This window comes from Lagenorhynchus albirostris, chromosome 2 (assembly GCF_949774975.1).
Source record: "Lagenorhynchus albirostris chromosome 2, mLagAlb1.1, whole genome shotgun sequence".
NCBI lineage: Eukaryota > Metazoa > Chordata > Mammalia > Artiodactyla > Delphinidae > Lagenorhynchus > Lagenorhynchus albirostris.
The window spans coordinates 36,214,909-36,240,501 of NC_083096.1; the positions used below are offsets into that span (position 1 = coordinate 36,214,909).

At 48.2% G+C, this 25,593-nt stretch overlaps 1 protein-coding gene and 1 long non-coding RNA gene across 20 annotated transcripts in view; one reads left to right on the plus strand and one right to left on the minus strand.

Moving 5' to 3' along the window:
* LOC132509407 (membrane cofactor protein-like) overlaps nt 1-2,414 on the plus strand; it is a 52,397-nt gene extending 49,983 nt beyond the window's left edge. For all 5 annotated transcript variants that reach the window (XR_009536974.1, XM_060130451.1, XM_060130438.1 and 2 more), the window contains one exon: nt 1,577-2,414. Coding sequence is in view for 2 of the 5 variants with exons in the window: in XM_060130423.1 (XP_059986406.1) it covers nt 1,577-1,682 (106 nt within the window). In the remaining 3 variants the exon portion in view is untranslated. The remainder of the gene's footprint in view (nt 1-1,576) is intronic.
* The window catches only part of LOC132509437 (uncharacterized), a 31,655-nt gene continuing 6,254 nt past the window's right edge, over nt 193-25,593 (minus strand). For 10 of the 15 annotated variants that reach the window (XR_009536990.1, XR_009536993.1, XR_009536994.1 and 7 more), the window contains 7 exons: nt 24,076-25,573; nt 16,034-16,308; nt 15,446-15,666; nt 13,967-14,065; nt 12,856-12,962; nt 5,908-6,080; nt 193-364 (listed from right to left, as the gene is read on the minus strand). This is a non-coding gene — a long non-coding RNA (uncharacterized LOC132509437). Of the gene's footprint in view, nt 365-5,907; nt 6,081-9,510; nt 11,793-12,855; nt 12,963-13,966; nt 14,066-15,407; nt 15,667-16,033; nt 16,309-24,075; nt 25,574-25,593 lie in introns of those variants that run through there. The other 5 variants (XR_009537009.1, XR_009537008.1, XR_009537001.1 and 2 more) reach the window with 5 other exon arrangements.

Consider the following 25,593-nt stretch of genomic DNA (forward strand, 5'->3'; position numbering starts at 1 on the left):
GCACTGTGGGCCTACCCAGCCCTATGTATCTGCTTGGTTCTCTTAGGATTCCTTTGAGGCTAAAGCCAACCAGGAAAGTAGTTTTCAGATGGGCCGTGAGCTTCAAGTTTTCTGTAAACACTTGAAGTTAACTTAATGAATGCTAAAGGTAATATGACATAACTGTAATTAGTACAATAATTCACTTTCACATTTTAATCTTCAGATAGCTTTGTTGTTATTTCAAATTAATGTTTCTTTAAGTTTATATTAATGCAGGGACTTCCCTGGTGGTCCAGTAGTTAGGACTCCGTGCTTCCATTGCAAGGGGCATGGGTTCAGTCCCTCGTCAGGTAACCAAGATCCCGAAACCTGAGGGGTGTTGCTGAAAAAAAAAAGAAAAATTTTATATTAATGCTTATTTATCCTTCTCATATATTGGATTTCTATTTAAAATTCTACTTAAAGAAAAGCGTTTCACTACTACAGAAAAAGAAAGTATTGACCTCACAAAATAGTAAAATATAGTGGTCTTAGAGGATTCAGGATAGGCCTAAGTATTGAATCACTCTCCAGAATAGTCCTGCGGAAACTGCTTTATAACAAGTATTGTGCTGGTTCATCGTGATGCCTCCCCCACCAAGAGAAATATGAACGTCTCCAGAATTAACACCGTTAGCTCCTACATGGGGTAGGTACCCCGAAGTGTTAGCTGGGGCAGGCATACTGTAAATAACCAACTGGTCCCCATTTGGTTGTAGTCTGTCTATTGTATTCAGTTTCCTAAGCAGGGACTGGAACTGCTTTTTCCAGCTCCAGAGTCAGTAGCCCTGAGTGGCTGCCGAGGACATCAGAAGTGGCTCATCCTACTTAAGGTGAGCTTGAGTGCACACTACACACCAGATTCAAAGACTTAGTGCAAAGGAATGTACCATCCATGGGTATTGGGTTAAGTAAAATATGTTCAAACTACTTTTCCTGCTTATCCTTTTTTTGATGTGGCTTCTAGAAAATTCAAAATTACCTTGTGTGACTTGCATTATATTTCTTTGGAAAACACTGGACTTGAATAACAGAGTTTAGAAAGATGTCTGTTGTTACCAAAAAAAAAGTGTTATGTGAGTTTTAGTTACTTAGGAGACTCTCCAACCAGAACACATGATTTTCCTTGACCGTGAGGGGTAAACGAGGCATTCCTCACTGATCTTGAACACTGCTGGAATCATTAGCTGTTTAAAGGTTTCATCTCAGAGTTAGATTTTAAATTGCAATATTAGGAAAATGTGTGTTTCTCTGTAGTCTTCCCCATTAGCTCTAAATTAAGATAAGGGAATATTTACTAAGTATATGCAACTGCTCTATTTCTTGTCATGGAGGGAATCAAAACTATAATACAGCAATAGAAGAAGGGTTTCTAGAGTGAGACTGGTTGAACACTGGAATTATTTTAAAAGAATCATTTAATTCCTAGTTCAGTGACTCTTACTAGTATATAGTTTTTTTTTTAATTGTCCATGTTCTAAATGGGCTTCTGGAATTTAATTTATGTACTTAATTATGTTCATCTCTGACCCTATTTTCTAACCTTGCTTCGTAGGAAAGAAGGTATTGCTACATACAGCGCTTACCAGAATAAGGCAACCACTCCAGCAGAAAAGATGGACGAAAGGGTTTCCACAAACCCATGTATCATTCAGCCATGAAAATGAAGGAAATCCTACCATTTGAGACAATACAGATGGACCTTGAGGGCATTATGCTGGGTGAATAAGTCATATAAAGAAAGACAAGTACTGTATGATCTCACTTATATGTGGAATCCAATAAAACAAGCTTATAGAAAAAGAAATCAGATTTACCTTCATCAGAGGTGGTGGGCTGGGGGTGGCAGTTGAGTAAAGGCAGTCAGAAAATATAAACTTCCAATTATAAGATAAAAACGTACTGGGATGTAATGTACAGCGTAGTGACTACAGTTAGTAACACTGTATTGTATTTTGGCAAGTTGCTAATAAGAAAGTGGATCTTAAAACTTCTAATCACATGGAAGAAAAAAATTTTTTTGTAGGTACATGAAGTGATGGATGTTAACTAAATTTATCGTGTAATCATTTTGCAATATATACATGATCAAATCATGCTGTACACCTTAAACTTATGCAGCATTATATGTTAGTTATATTTCAATACTGAAAAAAAATCTATAAAAATTATTTGCTAGTTTCTTACACTGTCAGGAATGGAACTGTTAAGCTATAGGGCTAACATTTTAATGTGGCTGAAGTACAGTCACCATCATTTAATGCTTCTTTGAAATGTGTATGAATTTGTGTTTAAATATCTTGCTTGTTTTTCCTTAAATAACGCTTGTATTTATAAGGGCAACTTATATCGCGACTAGTGTTAAGGTGGGGAAATATTTTTTCTATAAAATCTCCAAAAAATTTTTCTATAAAATCTCCAAACTCAGAGAACTATAATTCAGAGATTCAGAGAACTATAACTCAGAGAACTATAATTCAAAATGGCATTACATTTCATTTGTAAAGAAAGTGATTTTGAAATCTTTTCTGTTCAAAGATGACTGCCAACTCTTAAGATTCATTCTTCAACAATCCCAAAATATGCATTATATATTGTTTATTATAAAAGTTTGATTTCCTTAACTAAGAATATTACCGGAAAATACTCTTACAGTTAATAGGTTAAAATACTATTTTAAAAAATTTGTAACCTCTTGGTGATTTAAAGATGCTATAAAGTTTATTTCTGGCATTTGTTCTTCACCCCTTTTAATAACAATAAACCAGTCTAAGAAATCAAGAAGAATTCAGCATCAGTTGCATGCTTCTGTACAAAGTTAGAGGGCTTCTAACACCCATAGCAGGAATGCCATCTCAGGACAAAGTGAACACTGTGGACTTGTAGTTTTCTTAAAAAGAATTCCACTCTTTAAGAGAATTAGAATCCACTCTAAATTCTGTTTTTCTCTCCCCACCTGAATAAAGAGATGTCTTACTTTAAACATGTCATCTGAATGTAGGCAGTTTTGTAGGGAATAAATTCATCAGATAACCTCAAGTTGCATTAGAATCTGAGTCTCACCTCATCTGTAAAGGGCAGAGTAAAAATGAAGCCCCATATTTCAGAAAAGCAAACTTAACTTTGTAGATTTGCTGTAGGTCATGCAAAGGGATGGAAAGAAGAATGAGCTCAGGTAGCTCTTGACGCTCAGGTGGGACAGATCCCAGCCCTCTTCTCTGTCCTCACACCAGGCAGGGTCTCCTTCAAATAAGCCAGCGGCCAAAGAGGAGGGACTGTCTCTCTAACTCCAATTACATTTTTACATGTTTTTTTTCACACTTTTATAGTTAGTAGCACAAACTGGGCCAAAGAAACGTTGCCTTAGAAATAGATGAATAAAGAATCAAGAGTGAATCGGAGTAAATATTGTTTTACTCCCTAAGGACATGTTTGTAAGGCCATGTAAGTGGTCCTTCCCTTTGTAGTCTCTGGTGAGGCACTTTAGGAAGATAAATTTGAGGAGAATAAATTCAGGAATTCTGAGATAAATATAGAGTTGAAGTTTTGCTGTACCCTCTTCCATATAATTTTTGAGAATCTAGCACTTGCTTAGAAGCAAGGGGGTGGCTATAGTACATATTTTTAAAACCCTCAAAGAAGTGTTTTCAACCAAGGATTATTATGCTTACCAAAATAAATTGACTTTCACATATAGTTTCCACTTCAAAATTAGTTTTTCTAATTTATTTACATGTAAGATTGAAATATGTGTGTACATATAAATTATGTTCTGTTTGTCAAATAATTTGTCAATTAAATATAGGGGGACACCATTTTTCTCTAGAAATGTTTATTTAAATGAGAGAGGGAAAAGTGTATTTTAATTTAAAGCTTTCTTAAAACTGCATTTTGAGAATTGGACCTTCAGATCTATTAAAAAAATAAAATGTCATTATGGAGAAGTTTCATTTGTGATAATGCATTTATTTCCAGTGTGTTTTATCTCAAATCGGAGTACGCTTCTAATGGGGCCCACCTTCTGTAAGCATTCCCCTCCAACAATCACCACTCCTGCCCCTCCCATCTCAGAGCCTTAACTTAAGCCTGTCCAAGCTTTTCTCCTCCCCAGGGGTCACGTGCCTCCCCTGCTCAAAGGTGCTCAGTCCTACCTCCGTTAGCCACAGCATAAAGTCCATTTCATGAAAGATACTTGAAAGCTTTCTACAGTTAATTCCCAACTTTTCTTCCCAAGCCTTCTCTTTCTGCAAGACTTCAGATAACCTGCTGTCAGTCAAGCCAGACCATCTATCCTGTGCTCTCTGCTGTATTCCTGGTTCACTATTGGCTGAAGCGCCTGTGGTCCTGTCCACCCGATCCTGGGCCTCTTCCAAGGCCCAGCTCACAGAGCCCATTCTGTGCAGTACTTCCTGATTCTGCCCAGCTCTCAGCCTTCATTATTTCCTGGCCTTGAGTTCACCACATTCAAGTATCTGTATCTATGTGTGTGGAAGAAGACATATCTTCCACATCACTTTAATGTATGGGTGTGGCTAATTAAAAACCCAAGTCCCAACCATGAAAGCATAACATGTTTCTGAACCACGGCTGCACACTGGAATCCCCTGGAGACTTTTACTGATGCCTGGGTCCCACGCCCCCAAAATTTGTCATGTCATTGACATGGGGCGTGGCCTGGGCAAGTAATTCTCATATGCAGCTAAGTGTGAGAACCTCTGCATTAGTGGTCCTCCAGTCTCAGAGTCCACTTCTACACATGAACTTATAAAGACATAAGGTGAATGCTTATACTTACATGGTTTTGTAATTCAGCCTATAAAGAAATCAGAAAATATCTAAAACTTGAATTAAGGTCTTATTGCCTGCCTAACCAAAAGAGGCTATCTGTGGTTTAAAAACAAAACAAAAACAAACAACAAAAAAGCAATCTTTCTAATATCAACACTGGATGAAAATTAGTTTGACTATAACTAAAGAATGTATTTTATCAAATTTTGTCTTTAACTTGAGACTATAGTATATTTTTTAAATTGGCATAAAATAAACAGGAAGAGCTTTTAAGGTGACTAACAATAAAAGTCCTCTACAAGAATTCTGAAGACAGCTGAGGTAGGCAGGAATTTGAATTTAAATTGTTTAAGAATGTTCTAGGTTTAAAGAAAATAGGCAACTCTGGTATTCTAAAACTTAGTAATTGCTGACAATATTGTAACCAAGAATGAATATTTTTGCATATTAAAAATTTTATATATTTGTACTCAAGAGCAGGATTTAACATAGTCTATTGACTCTCAGAAACAATGCAAAATTGAGAGAGCGTATACATATATATTTTTTTTTTTCCTATGCTGCATTGCTTTCATCATTTCCAGGATCATCCATCCAGAAAATGTTACCCTAGAACGAAGTGGTGTGCCTTTATAGTATTAGCACTGCTGCCCTCCTGTGGACTGTTAGGGCATTTGACCATGCCTTTCTTAGTTTTTCAAACTTTGTCATTATTCAGAGATTTTAGTCATTGCTGAGTTCCAGAAACCGTTTTTAATTTCATTTTAATTAACTAGCTCTTTTCTGCTTGCCTTCTAGGAAATTAACTTTTGAAAAAGAGCTAACCTCTGTCCCTTATGGCTTACATATGGAGGAGCATAATATTGGGGTCTGCGGTCAGTAACTATTTTTCCTTCCCTCCAGCTTAAATACCAGCAGAAAGTGACCAAAATTGCCTTAAGTATGCATCACATTGAGAAAGCTACCCACCCTGATTCCTGACTTATCAGCGCAAGAAAACTTGTTTAGGATAGTAAAACTCATATTTGCCAGGCAGTCACTTAAGTTTCTGTCGTTCACCACCTTTATGTAGCTTTTAGAAACAACTATGGTACGTACGTATGACACGATGGCCGGCCTTGTGCAGAACTAGCAGAAAGAATCAGGACATCTGGCATCCTGGTGCTTAGGGTTTGTGGCTTCATTGAGAATTCTGGAGACTACTATCATTTAGATGAGCACTATTCATGGTGTTCAGGAAAATGATTGGTCTTCTGATCACCCACTGCCACCTGAAAAGGACCCAAGGGAAAATATTCCTTTCAATCTGTCTCTGACGTGGACTCAATTATTGGAGAATCCTTGGGTAGGATCCCATACAACCACGCTTCTCAAATTTTTGTCTGCAGGTGAATCACACGATGATCTTGCTAAAATGCAGATTCTTGAAGCAGTAGGCCTCAGCTGGGGCCCCAGGTTCTGCATTTGTATGTGTTCCACATACTGCGGTTTGTGGAGGCTGTATAAGGGCCTCCAGAGATACTGGAGTCATAATACAAGTATCACCCTACTTTTTAAAATCCACTTTATGCCACTTAGTGCTTTTACAAAAGACCTACATTGGTACCTGTTTTCATTAATCAAAAGAAATCCAAAGAGGATTTTTGCTTTTATGAAAAAAAAAGGGAAAAGCGAAAATATCATTCAGCATTTATTTTGCAGCGAGCTGTTATACAGGCAGCCCACACAGGAGGTGAGAGTGGCACCCCCACGCTCCTTCCTGGGAACTACACTCAGCATCTTAGCATCAAGCTGCCATAGGTCTAGAAGTATCTGTGCTTTGTCTCCATTTATTTTGTGCATCCCTTTGCAAGGTATGCCCTCAGGCATTTGCTTCAGTGCTTTATGCCAAATCTGCTTATGAAAGGTTGCATAGGAACATTCTACTTTCAGATACCAGGGGAAAGCACTACCTGGAACCTGTGAATGTGGCTTTGTCTGCAAAGGGTCTTTGCAGATGAGATTTTGGGTGGGGAGATTATCCCCCCCAGGTGGGGCCCTAAATGTAATCACATTTAATTCTCAGGAGAAGAAGGCAGAGGAAGCCTTGGCTACAGCAGAAGGCAATGTGACCACTGATGCAGCATGCTATGGTGCTGGCTTTGAGAATGCAAGAAGGGGCCACAAGACAGAGAATGCAGCTCTGGAAGCTGGAAAAGGCAAGGAAACTGATGCCCTGACAGTGCATCCGGAGGGAGTGTGGCCCTGCCTATAACTTCATTTCAGATTCTGACCTCCAGACCTAAAAGAATACAGGTGTGTTGTTTTAGACAAGTTATTGTGTAAATGTTTGTGTCCCACCAAAATTCCTACCTTAAAATCCTAACCCGAAGGTGACCGTACTAGGAGGTGGGGCCACTGGGAAGTGATTAGGTCATGAAGCCTTCATGAATGAGATTAGTGTCCTGATAAAAAGAGACCCCAAATCCCTTCACCCCCCTGCTCCAGGAAGTTACATGGCACTGTCTACAAACCAGAGAGCTGGCTCCCACCAGGCACTGAATCTGCCAGCACCTCGATCTTGGCCTTCCCAGCCTCCAAACCATGAGAAGTAAATCTGTTCTTTATAAGCTGCCTTGTCTGTAGTGTTTTGTTATAGCAGCCCGAAGAGACTACGACACCAAGTTTGTTGTAACTTGTGAAAGTGGCCACAAGAAACCAACACACCGACACCATGAGTCCTCAGGTCACATTTTGTGTAGAAGCAAGACCCAGAGGAGGCGCTCTCAACCCTGACTGCACAGTGGAATCCCCTGGGAAACTTTCAGAACACACATGTCCAGACCCCATTTCTACAGCAGTATAACCAGAACCTATAGGGGTGGGATCTGAAAATCACTATTCTAATGGCTCCTTGGGTGAATGCAATCAGAAGGTGGGTGGAGCAGTATCACATTAGAATAAACACAAAACATAGCTTTCCTCGTGTTCAAGGAAAACTCTTAAACTGCCCTCAGATGCAGACACACCAGTCTGCTAGGCAATTCCATGAAACTATATACCAGCTTCTCAAAGTGCAGGGCTGAGCCAACATCTTACATGAAGACTTACCAGGTTAGAGATTTAACACATTGTTTACCCTAAGCTGGAAAAAGACTTGACTTGTCTCATAGTTATTAAGATTCGCCAGCACTTGGTTCCACAGGCGGGAATTCTTTGCCAGTACAACTTGCATGAGGCTGGAGGTGCCTTCAGTCCAACTCGCTCTCCACTGACATGCTTACAGTAAATGTGTAGCAAAACTCAGGGAAGAGAGCTCCATGCCCGACAAAGCATTTTCTATATCTGGGTGGAAAGCAAGGCCTCAAAAACCAGACTCAAGATGTCTCCAAAAGAAACATTCTGCTTAGCAATTTCTAAAGAAAGACCACCCTGGAATGCCAACTTTAGGTAAAGACCTGTCAGCCTCCAGATAAATAAAGCAAAATAATCCTAAATGAGGGGCATGTTAATTACTTGGGGTGTGCATTGTGCATCTCATGACTCAGCCACAAGCACTATTTAAGTATTCATGGGAGCACCAGGAAGTACTTTTATGGAAAAGATGTCTCAAGTCATTGTTTTTGTGCTTTGATGCTAAACTCCATCTTTTGGCACTTTCTTATTTGGGGACTGGAATCACAGCAACCTGCTGGCAGAATCCATGAGTTACTTGCTTTATTGGTGATACCTAGGCTGGAACTAGGGACACAGTAGGTGAATCAAAAGTTGTTCAGTTTGTTACAACTGACCCAAAGCTGTTATGCCCATAGGTCTATTGTAGCTACCTCAGCAAAGAAGTGAATAAAACAATTCAAGGTCTTAACTGTTCCCATCACGACATCCTGGGGATTAAAACATGAATTCTCCAGTCAACAGCCTGAAACAGCACTGCAGTTGCAGTGAAAGGATGCATCCCATTCACCTGGAAGTTTTCCCAACAGATGCTTCACCTGTCCCACCTCCACCCGATTGGGCAGGGCAGCCAGCTGGGGGAAGACTGGCAGGAGGTGGACTTAGAAAGGCTTCCCAGGTGGTTGAGATGCCACCGCTTATGGAGAACCACTGGCGTGAAATAAAAGTCCTGCAGGTAGGTCAGGGCTGGCCTTGCATCTCCTGTGCAAAATGGTCAATCGGGGACACAGCCCTCCTACCTGAAGAATCCCCTGTGAAGTCAAATGTGGCTCATTGCTGAATACCTTTACAGAACTGGTGCACTCTGTCCTCAAGAGTTGATAGAAACTAAGAACCAAAAGTAGCAATACTCCTGCATCTCTTACAATGCAGCTGAATTCATCAGTGCTCCTCCGCGGGCCATGTGAGTCCAGGCTCAGGTATGCCAATGTTTCTGAGGGAACACTGACTGCAGAGGCTCCAGGGCTGCAGCCCACTGGGAACCGAAGTCAGTTTCCCATTCAATAAGCAGCATCCTTCAGCCCAGGTCTGCAACGTGTCTCTCTTCTGTAATCTTTTTTCTCACTTTACTTCTTGCCTCATAGAATTTCATTCCTGTCTTCATAGGCTACATTTTTAATATGTTTGCTGTAACCGACTTCAAATTCTTTATGAAATAGGTAAGATCTGCACAGCAAATGAACTTTTCAGAACCCCACTAATCATCATCATACAATTAGGAATGGAAAATAATCTATGAAAAACGAAGACATGATAAATTGTATACAGTAAAGCATTTATTAAGGTCAGGATGCATGACAGAAAGATAATTTAACAGCAACCAATTTATAGTTTACATCACTACCACATTTCAGCAAACCGAGGACATCAGATAAATTTTAGTGATTTGCTTCTAAAAATCCATTAACTGATCTATTACCCGTGCATAAAGTATTGTAGATGTAGTTAAAGAAGTTAGCAGGAAAAAGCATAACCTTCCTCCCCCTCTCTCTGCGCATCCATCTTCCAGGAAGCCCCAGGCTGTTGCTGACCAGACTTGGCACGAGGCCTCGAGGCTGCTGCTTTTCCCCCTACATCATAACCGATTTCAAATGGTGCTAGACAAAAACAGACTCTGAACACCAGGAGAAATCGGTCAGCCTGTGTAAGAGATGGGTCCAGTGGTGCTCGGTGGGGTCCGGCACCTTGACAGTGCAGGTGGCAAGTCTGATTTCAGCCGCTCGGCAACTGCAGCTGAATGTTTCACGGCATGTAGGAGCAGGTGGACAGTGCTGATGTGATGAGAGAGTCCTTCTGGGACACACACACCCCCCTTGCCTATTGCAATCAAGTACCCAACCCAGCATTGCCCAAGCATGTGCTCAAAGGCCTTACCAACAGGCTACTGCTAGGGGTTGCCGCTCCCTGTCAACAGAAAGACAATCACAACCTCTGGCTCTGCTCAAGCCTCTGAGTTTCTATTGAACACAACCCCATCCCTGCACTGTCCCCCTCCACAACCCAACACACTCAAGAGTGTACTTTGATTCTCAAGTTCTTCCCTTCTTGAACCGGCTCAGGTGGCAGAAGGAGGGAAGCTGATCCCACGAGCAGCAGCTCCTCTGCGGTTGGCCTTCTGCTGTGCTGCAATTCTTACTCCTAAAACACTGATTTCAAATGGTGCTAGATACAAAGATGGAAAAATCTAAGCCACCATGTGAAACCAGCTTCCAGAAGAAGAGGATCTCACTGAAGAAAGAAGGGAGATGCGATCGGAAGACCCAGCCTCTGCCCCGAGCAGAGGTGTCTTCTTGCAGTTCCACTTGTGACGGGACATGATATATGGATCCATTAGAAAGGCACAGAGAAGAGTTACAAAGTGATGCTCAAAGAACATGAAAGTCTAAGCTGATAATTTACACAGACAATCACAATACAAAACTCATGAATTCTAAGTTATTTAATTCCATAACCAGTCCCTACATATTATTATATATATGACAAAATAAAATAGCCAAAGCTGTTACTAAACTGGGTTAATATTTACATTAGTATTGCCCTGCTTTGTAAACTATTTCACAGTGTGAAAAGCATTTTCCGATATTATCTCACGTCATCAGGAAACAAGCACCCTTTCTGCCTGTGAGGCTCTAGACACTACACAAAGGTGGATTTCACCTGAGCCAGGGCAACTCTTCCATGTGTCCTAGTCACGTAGATCATGGGCTCCTCCTTCCCAGCCATAGGTGAGTGGTCAGGACATTCAAATATGACCCCGTTAATTGCCAATCTTATTTATTCTCTACTGTGACACAAAAAGATTAGTGTCTTATAATTATACTAAGTAGATAATCCTCTAATAAAAGAATGGAGTTTTGTTTTGTGTTGTTTTCAAATTCTGCCTGAAAATTAGGTTTGCAAATGGTGTTCAAATTAGATTTCCCATCTCCTACTTGCACCATCTTTTTTGGTTGTTTGAAGCTAAGAAACTATGTCTGTATTTCCTCTGATACCACAACCAAGAGAAAGAAGAATCTGTATCTCTCCGGTTCCCTACCAATTCTTCAGGACTCTAGATAAACCCTTTGATTTTTTATGCCTCTGGACATAACATCATGTGCTGCTCTAGGGAAGAGAAGGAAATAAAATTTGAACACCAAGCTGTGCTCTTGAATTCTCGCAACAGTCTTGCGGAGTAGGTAGTATTCCCTTTTTTGCAGGAGAAGAAACTGATCCTCAGTGTGGTTCAAAAACTTGTCCACAGTCCCATGACTAGTGAATGGTGTCGATTCCAGGTCTGACTCCAAAGTCTGTGCTCCTACTCTTCTGCCCACTGCCTCCTGTTCTGTAGCTGGACTACCGTCTCATTCTGTTCTTGAACTTAATTATGAGGAAGATTGAGGGTAAGGGAAGTCCTAGGCAATATTTCTGCATAGATGGGGGGGTATTACTGACTGTACATGTTAAACTTGGGTGGAGATGAGAGCACGCCTGGTTCTGCAAGGAGCCGGTGCTTCGATACTTGCTTTGTTCTCCAGCACCCTGGTGCCTCTGTGGTCTCCACTGCACGGCTGTGGGAGGGGAAGACGCTGGGGATGAACTGCCCCGCAGTACCTGTGCTGGACGCCTGAGCGATCCTGACAGCAGGCAGCACTAGGCTCTGCAGCCGGTGGGGCTCTGCGTGGCCTCCGCCACAGGTGGGAGAGCCAGGGCTGGGGATCAGTACTGCCTGCCAGGGCTCTAAGTAAGGACACCTGCAGTCAACAGCGGAGGGGAGGCCGGTGTGCGGGGGCGGGGGGGCCGGGGGTGTATCTAAGGCTTTAAGGTCACGACTGAGCATTAATGATAGTCATTCCCGTAGAATACGAACCCTATAAAACGTGAGGTTTGGAGACCTACACTCGCTAATTCTCAGCTTTGCTGCTCTGTACTTCAGCCAAACTCGTCCTCCTTTGTAACTTCCAACTGCCACTCTCCACAAACCCGTTCCTAACGTGTCGTCACAGGAGTCCTTCGGTGATCCAGACTGCCTCTTTCTCCATCAGAAGGCCTCTGCATAGGCTATTCCTTCTTTCTGGAACAATCTGCATCTACTCTCTCATAACTACCAACCGTCAGTCACTGCCCTCCCCGCCAAGTAAGTCCTCCTTCAGGTCTCAGCTGGGCCACCCTGTCCGCAGGAAAGCTCCCCAGTCTAGCCTGGCTTTGGGTTAAGCTCCCCTCTCACACCATCATGCTCCTGTCCTTCAGAACACACTCAGGTCATCTAGTCGTGAGGGTGATTAATCCATGTCTCTCCTGCTACCCAGGAAGCGTCAGCTCTGAGTGCAGAGGAGGGGATGCACATAGCAGAGGAGCAACTGTCACCGAGGGAACTAAGGGATATGAACCTGAGTTTGGGCTCCAACTCTCGAGTTCTAAAATACTCTCAGTTCTCTGGAAGAAGAGACAAGAAATCATTAGCAATGCACTGCTGTAAACACTCTAAGAGTAGAGGGGATAAAAGTCATCTTAGTATCCAAACCTTTCACCCTTCCAATCCCACCAGATAAAAGGGTCTGCTGAGGTCTCAGACCTCCCAACAGAACCAGGCTTCTCTCTTGAAGTCGGCCGAGCAATGAATGACACACTTACCTGAAACCAGATGCTGATTTTGTCCCCTAGTTGCAAGTAGCCAGGTGATTTCATGCGGCTGGAAGCAGCTTGCTCTCCCTGGCACCCAACCCGAGGGCCTCCTTGATCTGGAAGAAGGCAGCCTGGTAAAACCCCAGCCTGCTAAGGGCTGTGTCATCAAAGGCGGGACGCTGGATCCTCCCACCTCAGCCTAGCGGCCCCACGCAAGCTGACCAGTGGAGAAGGGCTTAGAGGGCTGTCGGGAAGGAGAATCAGCCCCTGAGGAGTGGGTATGTCAGCCCTGGGAGGTGCCACAGCACAGGAAGAGGGTTTGGGGGCCACAATGCCGCACCAGTCCAGTCTGTGCCCACATTCTAGTTGGAGGTTTTTCCACCCCCTCGTGCCTACGAAACTCCTCTGCCTGGGCAGGGACCCGAGGGTGGAGGAAAGGTCACCATACAGTGAATCAGAACACAGTGGCTTTAATTCCTGCTCGGCCAGGCTCTGAGAACTGGGGCCTGCACTTTCCTGGAATAGGCCTCGGAATGTTCATCCGAAAACAGAGGGGCTGGTGCAGACTGGTCACTGCACATTCAAATGTACGGAGGGGTCAGGCAGGACACTTAAGACAGAGAAGCACAGACAGTGTGCAGCAGAAGTGTGGGGACCCGGAGGGGCCGTGTTTAGTCTAAAGGCATGCAGAATCCGATACAGCTGAAAAAAAAAAAAAAAAAAAGAAGAAACAGAAACTCTGCACAGGCCAAACAAAAACATGAGTGTTAAATACAATTCATGGGCCGTTGCTTAAAGAATAGCCTGGAGATTGCAGAGAGAGCTTCTACTGCATTCTATAAATGATGCTGTGTCAGTTAAAGTGCTAAAAATCCTATGCCCAGCACGGTGCCCAAAAAATAGTACGGGAGGAAAACAGGAAGGAGAGGAATCCTTGTTTATGAAATCCGTAAGCAAACCCACGGAACAAACAGATATTTGCCTCCAGGAACCAAATGCTGCTGGCTTGTTCTGCGCTACCACAGCGTGTTCAAATCCAGAACGCTTGGGAAGGTTCCTGCGAGGCAGCAGCTTCTCCCTCCCTCCCAACCCAGCTGGGTGCTGAGTCACAGCTACTTACATGACTGACGCAAGTTCCAGCCAGAGTGGGGGAGGAGCGCCGGAAGTGGAGCCCAGATCATCCATCTTCCTGCCGCTGGGAATGCTGGTTTCAGGGCTCCTGGGAGTGAGGAAGAGTCATGTTGGTGAGAGAGGGGCCTAGAAAAGGCCCTTTTGAAAAAGGGGAACAGTCTGCCCTTGAGTTAGTCCCAGACCATTGTACGTCTGAACAGAGAGGCCCAGCCCAGCTTCCTGTCACTCTCGGCTCTAGCCCTGGCCCAGTGTCCTGGACATTTTGTCTTAAGCTGTCAGGGTGGGACCTGTTGCCAACTAGCTGTGGTTAATGAATCAGAGGAAAGGGTGATAAAATGAAAGGTATATATCCAGGGGGCCGTGGAGGAGGGGAACGTGGAACTGGCTCGCTCTCTCTTCCTCTCTCTCTCTGGCAGCTTGGCCCCCATGAGGACTCAGCATCCAGGAACCACCACACTTCACAGGCCCTAGATCCCAAGGTGGGATGACATACTCCAGACCCACTAAACCCCCCCCGATGACCCCTGAGGTAAAAAAAAATCACCACGTTCTCAGCTTGTGTGGGCCCAGCATCAGCAGCTCTGGTTTCTCTTGGGGCAGGGGTATGGAGGTCTATGTTCCGAGGCCTCTGGCCCTTCCTCAACACCACTTGGGTCTGGAAATCTCCCCACCTCCCAGACTCAGGACAGGGCATGGAGGCCCTAATCGGGATGACTGGCTGGCCGGGAGGATGCACATGGCTATCCTGCCCTGGGGATGCCATGGGGCCTGGGGGGTAGCAGGTGACAGTGGGCAGTGAAGGGGAGGAGGAGGGGTGGCGTGAAGATGGGATCAAGGACGCCTCCCTGTTTCCCAGAGAGTGACTTAGGCTGGGCAGAATATGGGCACAGCCCTGAACTGCTTTCAGGGAAGCTGGTGCTTTCCACAAGAGGAAAAGTAAGTGTGCCTTTGGTCTATTACACACACGCAATGCCCACCACAGTTCACAGGTCCAAGCCAACGCAGATCTGAAGAAAAACCACCAACACTGCTCCCTTGTCACTCCCAAATCATCTACTTGACCCAGTGAAGATGGACTCAGAAGTGAAACTTCAGGCTCAGGTGAAATCTAACTCTGGAGGTTGGGGGAGAGACACCCAGAGCCCAGCTTCCCCACCTCCCAAGGAGGAGCTGGGTCACCCCCTCCTGCAGCCACCAGGAGTAACTAGCAGGTACAGTATGCTGCCAGGAGCCCCATTCAGAGGACCGCATGCCTGCCTGCTGGGTGAGGCACGTTTCTGTCCCCAGGAACCTTTCCAGAGGCGTGCCCAGCCTCTGCAGTACTGCCCCCACTCCTCCTGGAAGGAGAGCACAGCATCTCCCCAAGTCAGACATCCTCCCAGGAGCACAGCCCCGGCAGGCACCAGGAAGCCCAGGGCGTACCCACTAACCTCCGAGTGGCGGTTCTACCCAGTACCTGGGCACACACCTGGCAGAGCACATGGACCGGGTCATGCCCATGACCTGGTTCCACTTCCCTAGGTGGGGGGCGGGAGGCTGGGCAGACAGAGGGTAGGTCTGGAGTCCAAAGCCAGCTTGGAACACCTTTCTCTCCTGCTTCCCCTGCAGCTGGCCAGGCTGGTGGCTGTACCTTCACGGCTATGCCAGCCTCATTCTGTTATCAGGACCTCTGTCTGCCAGTCTCAGGACCTGGAACAGTGAGTAGTGGGAGGAGGCAGGAAGAGGAGGGAGGGGAGGGAGGGAGGAGGAGGAGCGGGGGAGGAGGGAGGAGGGGGGAGGAGGGAGGGAGGAGGAGGGGGAGGAGGGCAGGAGGGGGGAGGAGGGAGGAGGAGGAGGGAGGGAGGAAGAGGAGGGGAGGAGGGGGAGAAGGGAGGGGGAGGAGGAGGGGGAGGAGGGAGAGAGGAGGAGGGAGTGAGGGGGAGGAGGGAGCGAGGAGGAGGAGGGAGAGGAGGAGGGGGAGGAGGGAGGGAAGAAGAGGGGGGAGGAGGGAGGGGGGAGGAGGGGGTAGTTTCACAGTCTAGTGCATTCCCATCAGATCGGAGAGGGGAACACGTACAACTTCCCCTTTTCAAGAGCTCCGCTGCCCCCACTTTTGTTTCGGTTCCTTCCCCTCTGGACTGGGGATGGCACGGCTGGTGGGCTGGGCAGGGGCGGGCACCCAGGTGCCCAGCCAACTGGGCTCTTGCCTGGCTCCATCTCGGGCCTGGCAGGCTCCCTCGCCCATTACCCGGCATGCCCTTCTCCTTGTCAGGGAGGCCGCGCCCTCTTGTTTTCAAAGTTTTATAACAGTATTGTTTGTTGTCCAGCAGATTAAATTCTTTTGGAGGCGGGCTGGCGGGGGCGGGGGGTGGGGGGGGAGGTTAGGGAGAGGGAGGGAAAAGAGAGAGGGAGAGAAAACACAAATAACTGCTATTAGGGCCAAAAGATTAAATGAGTTCCTTTCTGAACACAGACTTCACCTGTCTTGGAGAGAGGCCAGTGGCCAGGAGCCCACGTTCCCTTCCTCTCTGTCCCTGTCACTCTCTTCTCTCTCTGCCCCCTCCTCACCTAGCAAGGTGACATGTGGTCTCAGACTTTCCAGGCCACTACTCAGGGTTCAAGCTGAAAAGAAGAAACAGCTAATAGGGCTGAGGGGTGGGGGATTCATGCCTGAGCAACTCGAACCCCAGATAGGAAGCACGACATGGGTCTGAGCTGGTCCTGGCAAGGAGACCCTGGATTCCCATCTCCTCAGGGCTTTGGATGACCTTCTCCAGGACCAGATGGGGAGCTGCCCCATTTCAAAAACGGTTCATCTCTGCAGTGAGCCTGTGCCGTGTTCACATGTGAAATAAAAGTAAGACATTCTATGATGTCAGGGACACCGGAAGAACTGGACCCCAAGGAAGTGGTAACACTAACGCATGGACAAATATTCCCGTGTACCTAAGGAGTGAGTGAGGATGAGAAACAGAAAAGAAGGGAGATAGAAAGCTGATATAAAATAAGCATGATCTTATAAAGGGGGGAACCAGGGAAAGGTTCCTGACCTGGCAGGCCTTTCGATGCTAAATCTGCAGGCACTAACAATACAAAAGGATACATGATTCTCCGTATTCAATACAACCCTCATTTAGACATTAACTGGTTGACTCTGGACTTTGGTCACCTCTAAGTAGTATGCTCACTTCAACACACACCCGTGCCTTTAGAACAGCAGGCAATGCTGGTGGTCCCAGAGCTGTGGACCTGCCCTGAGATATTCCTCTTCCATCTCCTGCCTTTCTCCAACAACTATGCATGGCCCTGCCTCACGCACCCCTCTCTCTCTTTCTCACACACACACACACACACACGCGCACGCGCACACACACGCACACGCACACACACACACACACGCGCGTGACCGTGCTCCTTCACGTCTCTGATGCCTATCAAAGATCCCTAGGGCTAGGAGGAACTGGGGGGGGGGGGCGGGGGGAGTGATACAAATCAGGATTAGAGCAGCTCAGGGCTCTTTCCTGCCAGGGATGAGGGGCAACGTGCCTTTCTCCCTTTTTTATTTTCCAATATTATCAGTCCTATACGGTCAGTGGCAGGAGTTCTCTCTGCAAGGAGAAACAATGCTCATGTGTCCGTCCCCCCCAACCCCCCGACCCCGCCCCAGGCTCAGGCGTGCTTCAGAGGCAGAAAGGAAAGATGAAGCCTGCGCCGGATCCTGACACCCACACTCATGCTGTTCTGGGGTGGCCTCAGAGTTCACAGACTCAGGCCCAAAGGCCCCTGTCCAGGACCTCCAGTCTCCCCCTCTCAGATAAAGAAGCCTCATCTTTCCTTGGGAACCCTCCGCAAAGGGGATGCCACAGTCCTTCCCAAAGTCTAGCCTAAGCCACCCTCCCTGCTACAGGTTCAGCCATCCTCTTTCCCAACCTCCAGGCAAACAGGGTCTGATATGACAAATCTTCATAGGTAAAGTTACTGAAGCCTGCATCCACCGAAACAATCCCCCGGTAACTTCCCCCTCACGGGGTTTCTCTACAAGCCGAGGCTGCATTCGGGGGATACACATGGACAAACGTCCAATCCCAGTCCTTCTTCAGGCAACACCCCGGGATAAAGCCTAAGCCACCGTGGCTAAATGTGCTGTAAATTAACACTTCTTTCCCCTTCGAAGAGGTTGTGGCCTATTTGAATGAAGATCGCACAGAGGGGCCTCATGGCCAAGAAGACGCGCAGCTCTCCTTCTAAAGGGTGAGGGCTGTGCTCAATGTTCAGAAAACACTGACACCAAGAATTCTCTGACCACCTTCTCCGTGGGAAAGGGCTACTTCTTCAAGTCAATAGTGATTCACACAATCCGAGCTGAAGCCAGCGTGTCCAGCATCTTACTTTACCATTGTACCTCAGCCACTTCTTCCAGCAGGTGCCGTACACTAAAAGTAGCTAACAAACAGGTAACGTACACGCAGTGTGCATCCTGGGCAAAGCTCCGTGTGTACCTTATAAATCCGATGGGAAAATCTCAAAGACCCCACAGTGAGGCCTCATTTCTAAGAGAGCTACTTAGCAGAAGCATGACCACAGGGACACACAGCAAGTGCCCTTACAGACATGTCAGCACTGTCTGAAGCACTGCACATTCCAGAAGCTTCCAAATGTAAGAAGCCTCACCAGAAACACATGACGCATGGCTGGCTTCCCAGCCAAGGAGCGCAAGCCAGTCTTCACAAGAGCTCCAAGAAGTTGAAAGAACGGAGAACGGGAGAACCCAGATATTCTGAGGTTTCCTGCCCCTTCAATATATAGAGAAGCGACCCCAAACCTAGAGAGATCAAGTCAACTGCCCAAGACCCACCCCGACCCCTGCCCCGCTCCATGGGTCCCACAACTAGAACCCGAGGAAATGACCACCAGATTCAGGGGGCCTGGGTGGGTGTCCCAAATTAAGCGGATACAAGCAGTTAGACCCTGGCAGGATTCTCTCTGGTTCAGTGTCATCAACTACAGGGCTAATACCACCCACTTGCCCTCACAGGGCTGTGTGAGGCCAAAAGAGCTCGCAAACATGAAGAGAACTGTGAAACATCGCACGGCACATGTGAGACAATGGTTACTAGTCAATTCCTCTCCTGCCTGCATCCTAGCCCAAATCCCTCTTCACACCACCCTCCTGGGAGCTGGGGAGGCTGGGCTCAGAGTTACGAATCCCAGGTAAGTGTCCTGCAGAGTGGCAAGCAGACAGCATCTTGGAGAAATGCAGCTATTTTTAATGCTCTGCATTCTGTCTAGCGGGTTGCACAATGTGTGCCTCCGCCTCAGGGTTCCTACCCACGCAGCCCAGGAAACATGGTGGACGTCAGGGACTGAGGCTGCCATGGAGAAGAGAAGTGAGGCCAGGACCTGGCCACTCCTGGCCACAGCCTGGTTTTGCACAAAAGCCCGGAAGGGCCTGGGACCCTGGGCTTTGCTGTATGTGTTTCATTTTTGCTGTCTTTTAAAGAATGACTCAAGACTAAAAAGCCAAAATGGAGCTGGTAGCTCTGAGATATTTCTGTTTTTGTTTTCTTTTCTCTTGTCTTTTTATCGTTTTTTTTTTTTTTTTTAAATAGAAGGGCTTAAACAACCACATGAGAAAAGAAGGCTAAATATAAAGGGAAACTTCCTGACAGCAAAGGGGCACAGACCCTGAGGATAAGTCTCAGGGAATGCACAGGACGCAAGGGCCCTGCAGTCCTATTTTCTCTCCAGGATTTAGGGCCAGAAAGGATGGTACATCTTTCCTGGGGCACGGCATGTCAAGTCACCCCCTGCAGCACAGCAAGCCCCCAGCAGCTCCCACACGGCCCATCTCGACAAGCCTCTTGGTGGGAGCCACAGTCCACGTCCTCGGTCACCTGGAGGGTCCTCATCAGCCACCTTCGTGCCATCTTCACCCTTCGCACTTGCTTTTGAAGGTCTTTCAGAAACTGTCTCCACCCACCCGCCCTAATTCATGCCGACAGTGTCCCTTCAGAAAACACGATTACAGCTGCTCTCAGACGGGTCTTCCAGGTCCCACCCCTCTCTTGTGATGCAGATCCTGAGTTTCCGGCTAAGAAATACCTCCATGAACATCCAGGGAGCCCCCATATGGGCGTTGGCAGGAATCTCCAAAAAGATTCTGATTCAACCCTCTCATTTTACAGATAATGAAACCGAGGCCCAAAGAGGTGAAGGGGGTGAGTGAGTTTTTACCAAGGGAGCCAGAACCCAGGCCTGGAGACTCATCTACAGGCTCCCCGGGCCCCCACAACCACACGCCACCAAGACCCACACGGCCCCCTGGCAGCAGGTGGCAGTCTCCATGGTCAGGGTGGGCCAGGCGGCAAGGACCATGGCACCAAAGAGGGAGAATCTCGTGGCCCAACTCACCCTGGGCCCAGCAGCCACTGCACTCCTACTATGTAAACAAGTCCTGAGCCCAGAGGTTGCACACAGGAAATGTCCCCTCCCCCGTCCCCAGCCACCGACCTCTCAAGACACAGAGCTCGTCCAAGCATCTGATACAAGGGGACTCCCCTCCCTCAGCCTCTGCCTGTCCCTTCCCTACTGCGAAATCTCGCAACCACGTGTTCTGGCAGGAGAGGCTCAGCTGAAGTCTGCCTCCTGCAGACATATGTTTTACCAGTGACTCAGCAAAGACTGAACCCGAGTGGCCCCCCGTGCTGCGTGGACCAGAGGTGGCCACGGTGACCAGGCTGAGGTGGGGATGCCAGCTGGCGCCTGGTGACGGTGGAAGATGGAAGGTCAGGGGCAGCCACGGCTAATGGAGAAAATCCTAGTCTGCTGGTGACCAAACTACAGGCTACGGCCACCTTGATTCCTGACTCGCTCCAAGTTCCTGTGAGCTCTGTGGACCTTGGATGGATTTTCCCAGCTGTTAGGAAGAGAGGGGTTAGTCTGTGTAACAGTTCTCTTTGGAGGCTCAATCAATATGGCTTCCCCAGGTGGCCGAGGTCCTTCCGTCTCTCAAATTCCCTCCTTGACCAACATCTGGATGCCTCTTCTTATGTAGGAGTGTCCTTCTTTTCCATATATGTCTACTTTATTTTTAAATTCTATTTATTATTATTAATGATCTCTCCCCACGTTAGAATATATACTCCATAAGAGCATAAACTCGGTTTAGTGGAATTCTGCATCCCTAGCACCTAGCACAGTGCCTGGCATATATACAGCAGAGACTGAAGACGTATTTGTAGAAGGAATGTATTTGCCTGCCTATCCACGTATACCAAAGGGTATCTGCCCCTGCCCTGCTTCCCTCAAAAGGGATGTGATGCAGCCCTCCCTGTGACCGCAGAGTCCCCTGGGTATCTGGCCTTTCACTCTGGGTCACATCATTTGCTTATCCCCTGAAGGTCTTAGCTCCCAAAAATGTCTGGCTTCAGCCTAAGAGGATGAAGAAAAAGTACAGGCTTTGGACTCAGAAGCGCCTGAGTTTAAATCTCAGTCGTGCCACCTACCAAGTGTGTGACCTTGGTTAAGTCACTGAACAATCACAGTTCTTTAACCATAAAAGGGAAGTAACACCTACTGCATATGGTTGTTCTGAGCATGAAATGAAATAAGCAAAAGGGGGCCCTGACAAAGGTCAGTTTCCCTTTCCTTGGCCTGCATGCTGAGACCAAGAACTCTGATGCCTGTCTCTGGGCTCCACACACACACGTGTTCACTCAGGCCACAGCAGGCAGCCCTGGCTAAAGGCTGGACACCTCCTCCAACCCCCTCCTGGCCTTGATCCTGTGGTCAGACACTGTACAACCATCTCCCCGCATGGCTCTCTCCATCCTTGTCCCCCTGCTATTCCCCTGCCCAGGCTCCACACTATTGCATCAGGCTCCGCACTATTGCATCAGGCTCCGCAAAGGCCCGGGGCCTGGAGGCGTTCTCTGGCCTTATCAGCCCACGAGCAGCTCCTGCGGAAGGAGCTACCAAGGAACCAAACCCAGTCTCTGCTTTCCTCACAGACACTCCAAGTCCCAGAAAAGCAATGCAAGATGAGGGCCTCCCACAGACAGCCGGCTAGTGGAAAAGGCACTCTCTCTCGCATATTTCAGAGGGAGGCAACATGCCCAAAAAAGTGACCAGCATGAGGTACAGATCCTCTCTAAAGCTGCAGCTGCAGCCTCCGGGGCACTCGTGCCAGGGGATAGAGCTAAGATATGCACTAAACAATTCACAGCCCTGACCAGACCAGGATTCAATGGAATAGGAAGGTGCTGACCAATCGGGTCCCCTGGCAGGGCCCCTCCCCCATGCCTCCTGGCCACGCCACACCACCACGGCTCCAGCGCCACCAGCTCTGTTAACCGCTGCCGGACCCCAGCTGGAAAGGCCCCACGCTGCCTCCTGGCTCCCAGACTGCAGGGGTTCAAAGGTCGAAAAGGAGTGCCAGCTACGCCTGGCCCCCCTCTCAGCGGATGCCAGCTATTCCGCCAGCCTGGCTTCTGCCACATAACGTTCCAGGTCTGGAGAAGCCAGGCTGGTGAACAGGAAGGTAAGAACCAGGTGAGGGACAGAAGTAGGAAAATCAGCCGGCGAGCACCAACCCCAATTCCGGGAACACCAGAGGCCACAGAGGCTGCTACATCTCAAGGAGCAAAACCAACTTCCCCACCCTGCTGAGGGCAGGGCTGTGAATGGAGGCAGCGGTCACCCGGAGCCAGGCCCGGGGACGCACTGCACACAGGACAGCGAAGGCTCCCGAGCATGGCCAGCAGCTCCATCTGGCTCCAGCCTGACAGCCAGCGCTGGCCAGACTCTAGCTGACACATCTTGAGGGACTTGGCCAGCTCCTCTTCATCTCCCCAGCTGCACCAAGGCTGATCTGTCTGCTTTATTCATGTTCCAGGTCCAACACCCCTAGCCATCCCTCCCTTCGTTACTGCTGGAGGGGCTGAGACTTGTCAAATTCCTTGAAGGAAGAGACGTCGGACTCTTCCAAACGGCCCTGGATTCCTCACTCAGCGAGGATCTCAGGCTGCTCACAGCCAACTCAGAGACTCATCTCAGATGGGAAGAGGAGAAGACGAAACGCTGGGAGGCAGGGTACATCAGACTTCCCTGGGTAGGGGTGGGCGGGGGGAGTGGGGAGGAAACAACAGCCGCGTCCACGAGGCAACGGCAGAGAGCTGGCATCCCACAGGTGCCCCCTGACATTAGCCGAGAGCGTCATAAAATTACCCAGCACCATCCCTTTTATCTTTAGACCCCAGACAATCTGCTGTCAGCTCATTCCAACCAGGCCTATTGGCCCAGAATGTGGCAGGAATCTACTTGATAGGAGAAAGATTTCCTGGTAATGTTTGCCACATTGCCTCCGGTCTGCCTTCTGAACCATCTCTGTAATGTGACGGACCTCCCCAGTTCTGCAGGCCCTCACCGTTTTTAATCACGATCGCTATTACTGTGACCAGCAACAGGTGACGCGGAGAAAGAAACATTTCTACGTCAAACTGCCTGGAGATCTTTGCAATGGTTTACTGAGCCAGGATTTTTTTTTTAAGTAAAGGTAATGAGGGCCTAGAGGATAGTAGTTATTCACTCAAGAAAACAAAAAACAAACAAACAAAAAAAAGAAAAACCCAAAGTAGTTGGAAAGAGCCCCAAAGTCCACTGCCCAGCCCACAGTCTATAAGCTCCAGACCACAGCACTGCACTAAGCGAGGCTAAAGGTGTCCAGACGACACAGGAAGAGGAGGCCCAGTTCCCAAGCGGGCTCGCAGCCCCTCTGAGGGATCAGCATTCAGAATGTCGTGCTATTCGTAGGGGGTCAGGGAGAGCGGCTGGTCAGTTACTGCGGGAGGCCCAACTGTTCTGCCAACGACCACACCCCGCCATCTCCCACATGGCCAGTGCCTGATCGCTTAGGCTGGCCGCCCTGCCCCCGAGCCTTCGCTGGTTACTAACCCCATTCACAGAAAAGCCAGGAAGAGGAGAATGGAAAGAAGGGAGCAATTGTCTGGGAGATTCTGAATGGAGAAGTTTGAGGCTTCTCCACTGAATAAGGAAAACGCCCTCGTGGGAAGAGCAGGGGGTAGGGGAGGGCCTGGAACGGGTGGCCCACACCTGACTTACCTGGGAGGCAGGGAAGGAGGGCGTTGAATCCTATCTTCCTTGCTACGCCTGGTTTCCAATAAGCAGGGTGGTGATGGTTCACCGACGAGACTGGGATGGCGTCACATCCACCAGCACTTGCAGTCACAGAACCACACAAACTGGGGGCTCAACAGCACCTCTGGAAGGGAGGAGGCAAAGACCCAGCCCACTCTGCCCTATACCTCCCAGCATGACATGCTCGTTCACCACCAGCTCCTCTGAGGACAGCTGGCCCCTTGTGCCGGTCAAGCCAGACTTCCGGAAGCCCCAAACGAGGGTGAGGGCGGGGAACAGACAAGCTCCCGGATGCCCATAGCTGGGTCTGCCTCACATATCCCACAGAAAATCCAAGAACGGACGAGGGAGGGCTGGAGGAAGGCAGGGAAGGCAGCAGGTTCAAAAGAAGGAAGAGAGAGGTCAAAAGACATCCTCGGGCAAAGCAGGGCAAACCGGAAACCAGGAAGACACACTGGAGGCCACACTGTGCTTTCAGCCACATCACGTGCCCAGCCTCTCTCCTCCAAACCCAGGATCCAGGAACCTTCGAGAAGCACCAGCCCCTCCTGGCCCTCAGCCTACATCAGCGCCCTCCTCCACAAGATGCTGAATCTACTAGCATGTGAAATAGGGGGAAGGAGAGAAAGCTTGGCAGCCCTGAACCAGACACACACACACATACACAGATACACGTATGCACGCGTGTGTGCATGGGCGCGCACACACACACCCTCCCCAGCATAAAAGGCCCCATGGAGATGGCTCACACTTTCCAGGTTCTGGTTCTCTGATAGAAGCGCTCCTCTCCCGCAGGGGAGGGCAGACACGTCTGATAAGAACTGCTTAGCACAACGCTATATATAGTCTAGGTTCCTAGCGGCCTAGAGATCTGGAGCTAGAACTTGGCAGAGAACCATGCTAGATGCTGGCAAGGCCCACCCCCCTCCCCCAGCTCCTCCAGCCAGCCAACGGAGAGCCTCACCTCCCTGCTGGGGGCAATGAGCGCAGGCAGGGCCCTTCCATTCAGCCCGTGAACACTCTGCTCTGAGGGACCCGGACTTTTGGCTCTCTGTTTTAGGGAGAATCGACACCTCCTGAATGTGAGGGGGATGCGCGGGGGCTGAACACTGAGTTCTAGCCTCTCTGCAGCTCTCCAGCAGCATGAGGAAATCGATCCAGTTCTCTCTTCTGGAGGACCAAGGGCGGCAATGTGCAGGAAAGAATGCAGAAGGCACAGCAGCTGGCTAGGTTCAATGAACATCTATCCACTTCCGACGTTTGAAGGGATAAAAGAATGCAAAAAAATACTTACTGCAGAGAGCCAGGCTGCCAGGCAGCTCCTTTTTTTGTTCCAAATGAATGCAAACGGGCACACACTTATCCCACAGGATGACAACTGTCTTCTGCACACCAGCACCATCGTCAGCTGAGTCTCCAGGAGTTTGTCACCTACTCATGGAGCTGAACTCCTCTGAGTTCTCTGTGGGGAAGAAGCGAAAG